Below are 15363 nucleotides of genomic sequence, written 5' to 3'. Positions count from 1 at the left end.
AACCATGCAAAACAGGAAGGAAAATCAGGTTGGGGTCTGTTTGCTAGCCACAAAAAGGCAGTGTGGCAGGGAAAGGGGTCAGGCCCTCCTTCCTCCCCCAGGCAGTGACTTGCTTCCAAATCAGGGTTTCTTGGGTGGAATTTTCTCATTCAGTTTCCAAAAGCAGCAGGAACTTAAACCTACAGGAGTGACTGGCAGTCCTGAAAGCCAAGGGGAAGGAGAGTACTGGGGGCTCTCTCAAGTATGCCATCTGCATGTCTTTGAAGGAAAACACAAGACTCCTCCTGCACAGAGGCAGATTTGCATTCTCTCCAGATCTCCTGGTGCCAGTGACCCCCAGCAGTACCTGGCCAAGCCCTGCAGCCCTCCCTGGCTCCTTTTTTTGCAGCTGCTGACAGAACAAGAGGAGTCCCTGAGGCTCTGAGGGTCTGCCTGTGCTGCCCCCTCTGACTGCCCACCCATCGAGATCCCTTTCCCCTCTGCAAAGGGGAGCTGGTGGAAACCTTTCAGCATCAACCTGCTTGTGGCTGCCTCAGAACATGAAGTGTTGGCAGCTGCCTGTGAGCTCCTCTGCCAGGCAGCTGGGAGCTGCTTTCTGCCACTTCTGGCAGGATGGCAGAGATCCTAAAGGCACTGAGTTTCAGCAAGACTGGTGAAGGTCAGGAGCTGGTTGGATGACATCGGTGTCCCCAGGTTAATGTCCCCTGCGGCAGAGAAGTAATTAGAGAGGCATGTGCCGGCCAGCCAGGCTGCACAGCCCAGCCTCTGATCCACTGATGTCGCCAGCCACGGCAGAGGAGGATGCCAGAGCAGGTTGTGCAAGGAGGCAGGGGAACAGGAAAGGCTTCTGAGAGTGCTTTGGGTGCTTTGGGGTCTGAGAGCAGACACAGATAGATCAGTTTCAATGGGCACTGTTAAAATGGTGCTGAGAAATGCTTAGAAACCTGTTAAGGTGCTGGTGGGATCCTTGGGGTTTTCCTGCACCTCCTCTCCCGAGGACTCCTGCAGAACGGTGATGTGCAGCTCCTCAGGGAGTAGCTGAAGTTGTTTTGCTCCTAGCCAAGCTTTTGATTTCATGTGAGATGCTGTGGATTGCAGGAGCATTGCTTCAGCTCGCTGGAACAGCAAAACCCTCCAGCATCCCAAGAGGCTCCAAGTTTCACCTGCAGAATCCAGCCCTCAGCCCTCTCCACGTCCTGGGCTCTTTCTGCAAGCAAGGCTGTGCTGGAACATGACTGGACAATACTTGCAAGCCAAACCCTCCCTCCTTTGGTGTCCCAGGATTACCAGTGCTAATAATTCATTTCAGAGCCTCCTATCCTTCCAATCTCTAACATTCTGTGATTCTGTTGGTTGCCCTTTGTGCTTCTGGGCATTTCCTGAACATTTTGAGATGGAGACAAGGCTGAAGAGCAATTGTGTAAAGGTAGAGGTTCATGCTGTCTGCAGCCTTCCTGCACTGGCTGTTTCATAATCCTTATCTGCAGCTTTCCTGTTTGCCCACATTGTCAGCACTGGGGAAGTTTTCTCTGCAAATCTGGATGCAGAGTGGTGTTTTCTGAACATGTCAGCTGCTGAGGCCTCCCTGAGCACCTAAATATCTAAGACCAGCTGGGGAAGTTCTGGACAAGGCACCCAAATGGCATAAAGACTTGAACAAGCCAATGCTGTTGTGAGTGTGAGGGAGTTTCGTGCCTAGCCTGGAACTGCTGCTTTCTAAATTGCACTGGCAAGCCCAGGCAATGCTTAGCCTTCTGCCTCATTAAGATCAGGAGGGCTCTGAGGAATACACTTTAAAAGGCTTTAGCACACTAAAATCAAACTGCAGCAGATCACAAATGTTGAATTTTGCTTTAAATATGAAGTTTTGCTGCTTTTCCCCTGAAACACCTCTAGCTTCTTGTTGGTGAGTTACTGCAACATCCACTGATTGGTAACTAACACCCTGGGGCACTGCATGTGAGTTCATGGCTGGGAGAAAGCCCAGGTGAGGAGTCAGCCCAAGCCAGCTTGCCACTGGAAGGAGCTGAGCTGTCTGAGTAACTGGAGAAACTCTGCAGACAAGAAGTGGTTCAGCAGATGGTGGGGAGTGGGCACATGACTGAACCTGTCCCAGACCCTGTTCTGGGCAGGCTTCTGCTTGCTGGGCAGCTCCTGCTGGCTCAGTCTGTGCATTCCACTTTGTGCATGCTCTGCCTGCTCTGTGTTGAGGTCAAAGCAGCAAATTCACGCTGCCAGTGCTTGTGCTGAAGGGTTAAACTATGAGCTGTAGCACAGCACACATCAGTGATGGTCGAGGTGGCTCTTGGCTAAGCTGTGATCAGTGTGGTTTCCCAGAGCCCTAGTCAGGGTCTTCCTTCAGTGGGGTCATTGCTTGCCTTGAAACTTCTGTAACAGCCATGGACTAACTGTAAGTGATGTGTGTGAGAACAGAGCTGGGGAGGGGTGGCTGAGGAACTGGAGTTGTTTGGAGAGGAGGAGGCTGAGGGGAGACCTCATTGCTCTCCACAGCTCCCTGAAAGGAGATTGCAGTGAGGTGGGGGTTGGGCTCTTCTCCCTAGTTTCAGGTGACAGAAGGAGAGGAAATGGCCTGGAATTGTGCCAGGGGAAGATTAGGTTGGAGATGAGGCAAAATGTCTTTGCTGCAAGAGTGGTCAGGGCTTGGCAGAGGCTGCCCAGGGAGGTGGTGGAGTCCCCATCCCTGGAGGTGTTCCAGAAAGCTGTGGCCATGGTGGTGCTGGGTTGCGGGTTGGACTGGATGATCCTGGAGGGCTCTTCCAACCAAAACAACTCTGTGATTCTATATAAGTAGCTGAAGTGTTAAGAGTCCTTACAGCCATTTCACATTTAGTTTGATGTGTTTTTGACAACAGTGTTGGTGATTGTGATGTTCATCAGTTGGAGATACTGATTCATACAGACCCATGCCATGTGTTGCCATGGGTTAACCCCAGCCAGCAGCTGAGTCCCATGCAGCCACCAACTCACTGCCCACCCCCAGTGGGATGGGAAGAAAAATCTGGAGCAAAATGCACACCCCCATGGGCTCAGACTAGAAGCTTACTAGAACATCATGAAGGGTGTAGAAACAGCAGGAGCAACAACAGCACTACTGAAGTGCTTCATGAGTGATGTCAAACACAGTGCTCCCTGGATGCTCAGTCCTGAACCACCGCCTGGGGGCCAGCCCTGCCCTTCTGCAGTGGGCTGAGGTCAGGATGGTGTGGAACACAGATTGGCCAACTGCACTGGGATGGAAGGGACCCTCCAAGGTCACCTTGTGGTGCCCCCCTGCGGGCCACAGGGACACCTCGATCCAGAGCAGGTTGTCCAGGGCCACATCAAGTCTGACCTTGAATGTCTCCAGGGGTGGAGCCTCAACCACCTCCCTGGGCACCCTGCTCCAGTGTCTCACCACCCTCACTGTGCAGAGCTTCCTTCTGATGTCCAACCTCAATCTCCCCTGCTCCAGTTTCAAACCATTGCTCCTTGCCTTCCTGTAGATGCCGTTCATGTACTGGGACGCTGCTCTAAGGTCTCCCTGGAGCCTTCTCTTCTCCAGGCTGAGCAGCCCCAGTGGTCTCAGCCTGTCCCCACAGGAGAGGTTCTCCACTCTGTGATGATCTTGGTGGCCTCCTCCAGACCTGCTCCATCAGGTCCAGGTCTCTCTTGTGTTGCCCAGCACTGCAGGTTAGGTCTCCCCAAAGGGAGACCTCACCTCTCCCTCCATCTCTGCCCACACTGCCTTGGCTGCAGCCCAGGCTGCCATTGGCTGCTGTGCCGGTTCAGTGTGCAGTCAGGATGGTATGGAGCACCCCATTGGCTGGCTCAGCATGAGGTCAGTATGCTGCGGGACAGCCCATTGGCTGGCTCAGCATGAGGTCAGTATGCTATGGGACAGCCCGTTGGCTGGCTCAGCATGAGGTCAGTATGCTATGGGACAGCCCATTGGCTGGCTCAGCATGAGGTCAGTATGCTATGGGACAGCCCATTGGCTGGCTCAGCTGCCTGTAGCCTCTCGCATTTGCTTGTGTAGGTTACCCTTACCCCAGCCAAAGCCAGGCTGTATCGCAGTATTTCTGTGGCTACAGTGGGAGGGAGGTGGTTGGTGGATCCTTGGAGATCCAGAGGGACCTGGACAGGCTGCTGAGGTGGTGCCCAGGTGAACCTCATGTTGAGCCTGTGCTCAACAAGAGCAAGGGCAGGTCCTGCACCTGGGCTGGAACAATCCTCACTATCAGCACAGGCTGGGGGAGGAGGGGATAGAGACAGCCCTGAGGAAAGGGACTTGGGGGTGCTTGGGGGGGAGGGGGGGGGGAGAAGCTGGCCAGGAGCAGGCAGTGTGAGCTTGCAGCACAGAAGGCCAAGGGCAGCCTGGGCTGCATCCAAAGCAGTGTGGCCAGAGATGGAGAGAGGGATCCTGCCCCTCTGCTCTGGGGAGACCTCACCTGCAGTGCTGTGTGCAGGTCTGGAGCTGATGGAGAGGGTCTAGAGGAGGCCATGAAAATAATTAGGGGGTTGGAGCAGCTCTGCTGTGGGGACAGGCTGAGGGAGCTGGGGGTGTTCAGCCTGGAGAAGAGAAGGCTCCAGGCAGACCTCATAGCAGCCTGCCAGTACCTGAAGGAGGCCACAAGAAGGCTACAGAGGGACTGTTCCCAAAGGTCTGCAGGGACAGGACCACAGTATCACAGTATATCACAGTATAACTAAGGTTGGAAGAGACCCCAAGGATCATCGAGTCCAACCTGTCTCGGTAGACCTCACGACTAGACCATGGCACCAAGTGCCACATCCAATCTCTCCTTGAACACCTCCAGGGACGGTGACTCCACCACCTCCCTGGGCAGCCCATTCCAATGACGAATGACTCGCTCAGTGAAGAACTTTCTCCTCACTTCGAGTCTAAACCTCCCCTGGCACAGCTTGAGACTGTGTCCCCTTGTTCTGGTGCTGGTTGCCTGGGAGAAGAGACCAACCCCCTCCTGGCTACAACCTCCCTTCAGGTAGTTGTAGAGGGCAATGAGGTCACCCCTGAGCTTTCTCTTCTCCAGGCTAAACAATCCCAGCTCCTTCAGCCTCTCCTCATAGGGCTTGTGCTCAAGGCCTCTCCCCAGCCTTGTTGCCCTTCTCTGGACACCTTCAAGTGTCTCAATGTCCTTCTTAAACTGAGGGGCCCAGAACTGGACACAGGACTCAAGGTGCGGCCTAACCAATGCAGAGTACAGGGGCACAATGACTTCCCTGCTCCTGCTGGCCACACTATTCCTAATGCAGGCCAGGACGCCATTGGCCCTCTTGGCCACCTGGGCACACTGCTGGCTCATGTTTAGGCAGCTGTCAATCAGCACCCCCAGGTCCCTCTCTGTTTGGCAGCTCTCAGCCACTCTGACCCCAGCCTGTAGCTCTGCCTGGGGTTGCTGTGGCCAAAGTGCAGCACCTGGCACTTGGACTTGTTAAATGCCATGCCATCAGACTCTGCCCATCTGTCCAGTCGGTCGACGTCCCTCTGCAGAGCCCTTCTGCCCTCTAACTGACCAACATCTGCTCCTAACTTGGTGTCATCTGCAAACTTGCTGATGACTGACTCAACCCCCTCATCCAGATCATCAATGAAGATGTTAAAGAGGATGGGGCCCAGCACTGATCCCTGGGGGACGCCACTGGTGCCTGGCTGTCAGCCGGATGTGGCACCATTCACCACTACTCTCTGGGCTCAGCCTCCAGCCAGTTCCTAACCCAGCTCAGAGTGCTGCTGTCCAAGCCACCAGCTGACAGCTTAGACAGCAGTTTCCTGTGGGGGATGGTGTCAAAGGCCTTGCTGAAGTCCAGGTAGACCACATCCACAGGCCTCCCCACGTCCACCAGGCAGTCACCTGATCATAGAAGGAGCTCAGGTTGGAGAGGCAGGACCTGCCCTTCCTAAATCCATGTTGGCTGGACCTGAGCCCTTGGCCATCCTTCAGGTGCGCAGTTATTGCCACCAGGATACTCTGCTCCATCACTTTCCCTGGCACTGAGGTCAGGCTGCCAGGCCTGGAGTTTCCAGGTTCCTCCATCCGACCCTTCTTGTGGATGGGGACCACACTGGCCAGTTTCCAGTCATCTGGGACCTCTCCAGTGAGCCAGGACTGGAGGAAAATGATGGAGAGCGGCTTGGCAGCTCATCTGCCAGCTCTCTTAGCACCCTAGGATGGATCCCATCTGGTCCCATGGACTTGTGAGTGTCCAAGTGGCTCAGCAGGTCCCCAACTAATTCCTCATGGATTTCCAGGGCATCACACTGCTCCCCGACCCCATTGCCCAGCTCAGGAGGCCACTCATCCTGGACTCCTACCTTGCTGTTAAACATTGAGGCAAAGAAGGTGTTCAGGACCTCAGCCTTTTCCTCGTCTTCAGTCACAGTGTTCCCCTCCAGGTCCAATAAGGAGTGGAGATTCTTCTTGCCCTTCTTTTTAGTGTTGATGTATTTGTAACAATGCTTTTTATTGTCTTTGACAGAGGTGTTCAGCTTCAGTTCCAACTGGGCCTTTGCCTCTCTAATTTTATTCCTACACAATCTAACCACTTCCTTGAACATACCTCGAGAAGCCTTCCCCTCCTTCCAAAGGTGATACAGCCTCTTTTTTCCCCTTAACTCCTCCAGGAGCTGCTTGCTCACCCAGGCCGGTCGCCTTCCCCTCGGCTCATCTTTCGGCACATGGGGACCGCCAGTTCCTGTGCCTTCAAGAGCTCCTGCTTGAAGTAGGTCCAACCCTCCTGGACCCCTCGGTTCATGAGGGTTGGTACCCAGGGAACTTTACAAATAAGTTTCTTAAAGAGGCTGAAGTTTGCCCTCCTGCAGTCCAAGGTGAAGGTTCTGTTGGTGCTCCTCCCTATCTCCCTGCAGATTGAAAACTTCACTGTCTCGTGGTCACTGCACCCTAGGCAGCCTCCCACGGTCACATCTCCCACCAGCCCTTCCCTATTGGAGAGCAGCAAGTCAAGCAGAGCCTGTCCCCTGGTAGGCTCGCTTAACAGCTGCGTCAGGAAGCAGTCCTCCATTCGCTCCAGGAATCTTCTGGACTGCCTCCTCTCTGCTGAATTAAGTTCCCAGCAGATATCTGGCAGGTTGAAGTCACCCACAAGGACAAGATCTGATGATCTTGAGACAGCCTCCAGTTGTTTGTAAAATAATTCATCAGCCTCCTCATCCTGGTTGGGTGGTCTAGAACAGACTCCAACCAGGATGTCAGATTTGTTGGGTTGCCCTCTGATTTTAACCCACAGGCTCTCAATCCCTTCATTTTCCACCTCAAGTTCTGTGGCAGAAAGTGACTCCCTACTATACAAAGCCACCCCTCCTCCTCTTCTCCCTCTCCTATCCCTCCTAGAGAGCCTGTAACCCCCCAGTGCAGCACTCCAATCGTGCCTGTTGTCCCACCATGTTTCTGAGATGGCGACTACATCATAGTCACCCTGGTGGACCAGGACCTCCAGCTCCTCTTGCTTATTGCCCAGGCTGCGTGCATTGGTGTACCTGCACTGCAGCTGGGCTCCCGACCTCTCAGTTGACCCTACCTTGTGCCCTACTTGTGACCAGGAGCAGTGGCTTCAAACTGGAGCAGAGCAGATTGAAATTGGCTATGAGGAACAAGTTCTGCACCATGAGGCTGCTGAAACACTTGCAGCAGGCTGCCCAGGGAGGTGGTTGAGGCTCCATCCTTGGAGACAGAATCATAGAATCACAGAATTGTCAGGGTTTGAAGGGACCTCGAGGATCATCCAGTTCCAACCCCCCTGCCATGGGCAGGGACACCTCACACTACAGCAGGTTGCTCACAGCCACATCCACCCTGACTGCAAACACCTCCAGGCAGGAGGCTTCCACCACCTCCCTGGGCAACCTGTGCCAGTCTCTCACCACCCTCACAGGGAACAGCTTCTTCCTAACACCCAATCTGAATCTCCCCATTTCTACTTTTTCTCCATTCTCCTCAGTCCTATCACTCCCTGACACCCTCAAAAGTCCCTTCCCATATTCAAGGTGAGGCTCAACAGGTCTCTGGGCAGCCTGATCTAGTGGAGGATGGCCCTGCTGACTGCAGAGGGGATTGGACTGGATGAGCTTTGGAGGTTCCTTCCAAACCATCCTGTGATTCTCTGATCCTGAAACAGATTGGATTTCCACCAGCTGCTGCTGGGAGGTGCATGAGGCCAGTCTGCAGCACTGATCTTGCTGCTGAAGCAGGGAGAAGCAAAGGGGAGCACCATGTTAAGAGTCAGGTTCTTCATAAAACTTGGTAGTGCTTCCACTGACTGCTGCTAAGGGCAGAGCCCGGTGTGGTCGTAGCTTTCCTGTGGAGGAAGCCTCAGAGCTGTTGCTTTCTCTCACACCTGTGCTTTCCTTGCTTGAAAGTAGAAATTTCTCAATATAGATAATATGATGAAGTTGTACAAAAACTGCTCCCTGTAAGTCCAGAGGTGAAGCTGGCAGAGGAGCCTTTGGATGTTGTTGTTAATGGGCTTGGTCAAAATAATCAAACTTTGAAGTTGGCTTTAGTTTGAGTGAGACATTGGTCCAGGTGGACCAATTCCCCAGTTCCTGTAATTGCTCCAAGCTGTTCCACACAACCTTTCCAAAATCCCCACCATGGCTGCTTGGTGCATGGCTGCCAAGCTCCTCTGAGTCCTGAGCTCCCATGGGCTCCATGGCAGTGCCCAGCCAGCTCTGGGCTGCCTTGCCATGCCTTGTGTGCCCCATCCTGCCACCTGCTCACAGCAGAAGCTTGCTGCTGTGCTGACTTCTGCCCACTTCTGTCTCTGGCTCTATCTTACCTGTTGCACAAGAGCCATGGTCGTGATGTTATTTTGTGTTCATGTGGCAGGGGGGTGGGGAGGAAGACCTAAGTGGAGACTTGAAGTCATCCAGTGCAGTGAGACTGCAGGAGACCCAGTTGGAGACTTCCAGAAAGCATCTCTGAAACCAGTGAATCAATCTTCTGCTTGCTGGAATTCCTGACATGCACAGGCAGGCTGAGGATCCAATGTCAAAGTGCTTCCTGTAGCTGTCAGTCCCCAACTTCAGCTGCTGCATTGTATCATTCAAGCAGGGCTTGTGATGTGTACCACTGCCAGCCTCTTACAAGCAACAGAGACAAAACCTCTTCTTGACCAGACTGTAAACTAAAACTCAGCACAGAAGAGCCTGCTCTTGGGTGTGTTTGAAGAGCTGTTTTCACAAACTTTAGAATAGAATAGAATAAACCAGGTTGGAAGAGACCTTCAAGATCATCACATCCAACCTATCATCCAGCATCACCTAATCAACTAAACCATGCAACCAAGCACCCTATCAAGTCTTCTCCTGAACACCTCCAATGATGGTGACTCCACCACCTCCCTGGGCAGCACATTCCAATGGGCAATCACTCTCTCTGTGTAGAACTTCCTCCTAACCTCCAGCCTAAACCTCCCCTGGCACAGCTTGAGACTGTGTCCTGTTGTTCTGGTGCTGGTTGCCTGGGAGAAGAGACCAACCCCCACCTGGCTACAACCTCCCTTCAGGTAGTTGTGGAGAGCAACAAGGTCACGCCTGAGTCTCCTCTTCTCCAGGCTAAGCAAGCCTCATGTTTTGAATAGTTTTGGAAGATTGAGTTTCTGTGCTGTTTGAAGTCTGGTCTTTAGAGACTTGTGTCTTTGGAGGTATTCAAGAGGGGATTGGATGTGGCACTTGGTGCCATGGTTTGGACTTGATCTTTGAGGTCTTTTCCAACCTTATTGATTCTATGATTCTCTGCCTGAGGTTCTCTTTAAAACAAGGCTTGTCTCAGGAGCCTGAGCTGGTGGGCCTCGGTGAGATGCTGTCTTCATTTCCTCTACATCCCTTGGGAAGGAGATATTAAACCTCTCAGTTACAGCATCAGGCTGTGAAGCCCCCTTGGCTCTTGTGACTGGTGAAAGGAAGCACACTGAAGGAAGCCTTTTGAAGATCTCTCCTGTGTTCTGTGTTGTAGGTTTTTGTCAAGCAGGCAAGGATTTACGGTTAGTGTCCCTGTGCATGGAGCAAATTGAGATCCCAGCAGGCTTCCTCCTGGTAGGAGCCAAATCTCCCAACCTGCCTGAGCACATTCTTGTCTGCGCTGTGGACAAGCGGTTTTTGCCAGATGATCATGGGAAAAATGCACTTTTAGGTAAGAGATGTTTATGTATGCTTTTTAATTTATCTATCATGCCATACTAATTCAGAACAAAGAACAAAGAAGCCAGCTCAGAATTCTCTAAAGTCATTGCCGCTAATGAGCTTCTCTTAGAAATATGTTGAGGAGAGGCCTGGGTTTATGACATTCAGTCTGCAGCTGAAGCTGCCTTTAAAGCCCATTTTAAAATGAGCCTCTGCTTCCACAATTAAGCACAATTGAAGCTCAGTGATTTCTGTGTGGGCTGGAGTCCACTGGAGGCCTGGCATTCTAAATGTGAGCTATCCACATGCTCTTTATCTCTAGTGATGCTTACAGCATTTTCATTTCATTTCAGGTGCTCATGCAACTGTTGAAGATGAGCTTATCTATTTTTCTGTAGATTAAGGAAAATTATCTGCCCTTGGCTGCACCAGGAGCATTGGGCTCAAGAGGAGCTCTGAGGGCTGTTTGCTTCTCAAAATCTAATACGTAGGAGGGGGAAAACAGAACCCAACAGATTTACGTCACAATTGCTCCCATTTATGAGCTTTAAAACTGTGATATAAGAATGCTGCTTGGTGCTGGAAGCCAGCTGTGTGTGCACCAAGATTTTCTGCCTGGCTCACCACTGGTCCCCATTTTAACAGGCTAGTACAAGTGATTGAATGTATTTTGGCTTGTTTTGAATTGACTCTCTCATTTCTCCCACCAGTCATTTTGCTGCCTAAAGAATCTTCACAAACCCCTTCTAACAGAAAATGCAGTAAAGCATAAATACCCTGATTGAACTGTGCTGCTCAAAGCTTGCTCCAGACCAGAGATCTGTTGTGTAGCTGCTGGAAACACTTCATCTTGGGGCCTGTGGGCTTTGATGTTGTCTTCCCCTTAAACCAATTGAATGTCCTCCTGCACACTGTAAACCTTTGCACCTAAGGCAGAAGGCCACGGGCTAGATAGGAGCTGGGTGCCCTTGTTGGGTGCAGCTGGGGAGGTGGTGTATCCTGCCGAGCTGTGGTGTATCCTGCCATGCTCAGAAGAGCTTCCCCCCTGCTGAGCAGGGGAAGTGTCAAGAATTGATCTGTAAGAACTGTCAGATAGACAGACAGATGGTGTTTAGTCTGAGTAGATGTAGTACTGCTTGTCTTTGTTGATAAGCCTTCCTCTTCCCCTGCCCCCATCTACCATCTCCAGTGATGAACCTGGCAACCTGTATCTGCTCTGCCATTGCTGGTGGTACCTATTTCAGTGCCTCTAGGCCTGTGGAACTGATCCCCAAAAACTAAGCATTGACTCAGTATCTCTGTGAGCCCCTGCTGACTGTTTCTGTCAGCTATGGAGCTGCACCAGCAGCTCCTGTGGGCTGCAGGGCAGAGGGGAAGGACCGATTCAGGCCCACGAGAAACAGGATGAGGAAATCTGCTTCTTGGCTTCCTCAGCAACATGATGGCCAAGGATGACAATGAGGCACAGCAAGGCTGAAGACAATGGTCTAATTAATAAGACTTTGATGGAAGGTGGATGTTGTCCAAAAGGCTGACTATCTTTTCCATAAAACTACAAATCTGGCTGACAGGAAGCAGTGTTCCCCAAGGTGCTTGGCATGGTAGAAAATCATGATATAGTGAGGAGGAAGAATTGTTCTGTGGCAGATCTCAGACTGAGTCATAAATGGGGGAAAAAACCCACCCCAAACAACAACCAAATAAACCCTAAAATAAAGCAAGTCTAGGTTTTACTCTGCCCAGCACTGCTCTAAATAATTGTTGATGCTCCAGAAATACAAAATATTTCTTCATTAAGAATTCAGAGGGGAGTGGAGTGGCAAGGAAGCCAGAGGAGTTCAGCATTAGTAGCAGAAGGCTTATGCAAACAGCAAGGATTTTAAGACAGGCCCATTTCAGAACATGCCTTGTGCTTTGTTCTAGGAGATGCTGGACCAATGCCACCTGTATGCCACATTCCCTTTAACATAGCAGTGAATAGCACTGGAAGTGAAGTGTGCTCATAAGCTTCAGTCTTGGCTTGGCTTTAAGGAATGAGACAGGATCTTATTTTGCCCCCCCAAAAGGAGTAAAGTAAATCACTCTCACAGAACTACAGAATTGCATTCAACAATATATATGGAACACAGAATACATCAATCCAGGATACATCAATCCATACTACCTACTACATACCAAGAAAACCCTTCCCCCATCCATGCCTTAATACCCAGGCCCTAGTGCTCTTCTCTCCCCCTTGTGCCATACTCCATGCTGCAGAGAGACCCAAAGTCCTCCCCTATGGCTGGTAACAACTCAGGCCTCCCCAGGAGGAGAAAGAAGGGAGAAAAGGGAAAGAACTGGCAGTACAGCCTGCTTATAGAGAGGCAGCAGAATTATGGAATAGAATAAAAAATACACTTTCTGGTCCATCCCTGGACCCTTTTGGCCCTCCTGGAGGTCTTCCATTCTGTGGTTCTTAAAGGCATCCAGCCTCAAACCATAAGAAGTCTGAACCCTCTCCTCCAGACCTCACCTCAGAGCTTCAACCCCTACTCAAAATGGTGTTGGAGCCATTGCAGAAAGGAAGTCTTCTGCCTTTGTTCCTAAGTCTGCTGCTTTCAGGAGAGGCTGGAGGTTGTTAAAAACAGTCTGAAGTGCTCCTAGCTTTGGCCACAAATATCTTCACCTCAAAGTGCTTTAAAAGACTTTAACAAGCTGTAAGATGCAGCTCACTTGAAATTGCTTTGTATAAGGAGTCTCTGGAAAATGTATTAGATAGTAAGGTCAATTTGAGTCCCATGAAGGTGCAGTGTCTCCTGTGGCTTAGCCACTGCACTGAGAGAGAAGCACACAGCCTGCAACCCAGGTGATCCTGTGAGGGTTTTTTCCACCAATGTGTCTTTAATAAAGAAGGAAATTTATCTTTTCCTTTGCATGAATTTCCCAGCCTGGCATTACAGCTCTGCTCCTGCCAAGGAGTTATTCTTCTCTGCCTTGAGCAGAGTGGAAAACTGGGGGTAGGATTTTTGCATGCATTAGCATGACCTAGAAAGATGTGAGAGTTTCAGAGCAGGCAAGGCTAAAACCTGGCTGTGTCTGGCTGTTTGCTGGCACACAAGTTCTGTGCAGGGCACATGCAGAGGGGTCTGGCTGAAGACCTGAGGTCACCCCAAACTGGCTGTGCAGGTTGGTTGAAGTGGCCTCATTGCTAGCAGGGAGCACAAGTCACTGAACCCCTGTGTGTATCTTCTGCTTCCTTCTTCCAGGGTTTTCTGGGAATTGTATAGGCTGTGGAGAAAGAGGCTTTCGGTATTTCACAGAGTTTTCCAATCACATCAACCTGAAGTTAACCACTCAGCCAAAGAAGCAGAAGCACTTAAAGTACTACCTAGTGAGGAGCTCCCAAGGTGTGCTGTCCAAGGGACCCCTGATTTGCTGGAAAGGTAACCAAGTGCCCACTCGCTCAGGGGCTTTTTATATCATCTTGCTGTGGTGTCAGATGGAAACTGGAAAGTTGCTGTAGGAAATGTGTTCAGAAGAGGCTTTGTGCATTGTGTTCTTTGGCTGCTTGGAGGAAAAGTTCCCCTTGATGGCACTGGAGGCTGGGGTTTGCCAGAGAACTTCATTTAATATGAATAAGAATCATGCAGTTGTGGATGGTCTTCCTCCATCTCCCCACACTTTCAGTGGCAGCCCTAAATCTCCCCTTAGAATGTACAGCCAGCTTGGTAGAAGGAATAAGGTTGCTCAGTCTGCTGGTTCTTTGCTGTGCCTGAAGCAAGATGACTCACAGCCAGGGCTCCAACACTGCCTTCCACTGATATTCATCTGAGTAAGTGCAGTTCAGTGTGTCTGGTGCCTGAGGACAGCAGCATGCCATGAGATTAAGAAAGCTCAGGTCACTGCTCTCAGGGCAAGAGGAGAAATCTCATATCCTCTGCCCTCTGTGGGGAGTTTTATCTTGAGCTTTCCTTCTACTGGAGCAGCCTGGGCAATGTTGTGTGCTGAAGAGGTTCCACCTCTGACCCCAGCAGGTCTGTTACTGAAGGATGCAGGGGTTTGGAGCTAGAGCTGTGCAACAACTCAAGGAGAGCATTGCTTACCTACTCACTGCATGGCTTATCCTACTCACAGCATGGCTTACCTACTCACAGCATGGCTTACCTACTCACTGCATGGCTTATCCTACTCACAGCATGGCTTACCTACTCACAGCATGGCTGCCTACTCACAGCATTGCTTATGCTACTCACAGCATTGCTTACCTACTCACAGCATTGCTTACCTTGCTCATAGCATTGCTTACCCTACTCACAGCATTGCTTACCCTACTCACAGCATGGCTGCCTACTCACAGCATTGCTTACCTACTCACAGCATGGCTTATCCTACTCACAGCATTGCTTACCCTACTCACAGCATTGCTTACCCTACTCACAGCACGGCTTATCCTACTCACAGCATGGCTTATCCTACTCACAGCATGGCTTATGCTACTCACAGCATTGCTTACCTACTCACTGCATGGCTTATCCTACTCACAGCATTGCTTACCCTCCTCACAGCATTGCTGCCTACTCACAGCATGGCTTATGCTACTCACAGCATGGTTTATCCTACTCACAGCATGGCTTACCTACTCACAGCATTGCTTACCCTACTCACAGCATGGCTGCCTACTCACAGCATGGCTTATCCTACTCACAGCATGGTTTATCCTACTCACAGCATGGCTTACCTACTCACAGCATTGCTTACCCTACTCACAGCATGGCTTACCCTACTCACAGCATGGCTTATGCTACTCACAGCACGGCTTATTGTACTCACAGCATGGCTGCCTACTCACAGCATGGTTTATCCTACTCACAGCATGGCTTACCTACTCACAGCACGGCTTATCCTACTCACAGCACGGCTTATCCTACTCACAGCATGGCTGCCTACTCACAGCATTGCTTACCCTGCTCACAGCATGGCTTACCTACTCACAGCATTGCTTACCCTGCTCACAGCATGGCTTACCTACTCACTGCGTGGCTTATCCTACTCACAGCATGGCTTACCTACTCACTGCATGGCTTATCCTACTCACAGCATGGCTGCCTACTCACAGCATTGCTTACCCTGCTCACAGCATGGCTTACCTACTCACTGCATTGCTTACCCTGCTCACAGCATGGCTTACCTACTCACTGCGTGGCTTATCCTACTCACAGCAT

The 15363-nt window shown here is 51.1% G+C and overlaps 1 protein-coding gene across 1 annotated transcript in view; it reads left to right on the top strand.

Annotated features, from left to right (window-relative positions):
- The window catches only part of GREB1L (GREB1 like retinoic acid receptor coactivator), a 99087-nt gene that overhangs the window by 25922 nt on the left and 57802 nt on the right, over positions 1-15363 (top strand). Inside the window, exons 4-5 of the mRNA XM_054179683.1 lie at positions 9993-10169; positions 13408-13584. Of these exons, the coding sequence (XP_054035658.1) occupies positions 9993-10169; positions 13408-13584 (354 nt within the window). The remainder of the gene's footprint in view (positions 1-9992; positions 10170-13407; positions 13585-15363) is intronic.

This window comes from Dryobates pubescens, chromosome 3 (assembly GCF_014839835.1).
Source record: "Dryobates pubescens isolate bDryPub1 chromosome 3, bDryPub1.pri, whole genome shotgun sequence".
NCBI classification, from domain to species: Eukaryota; Metazoa; Chordata; class Aves; order Piciformes; family Picidae; genus Dryobates; species Dryobates pubescens.
The sequence above is the reverse complement of the archived record's forward strand: the minus strand, read 5'-3'. Positions and strand labels throughout refer to the sequence as shown.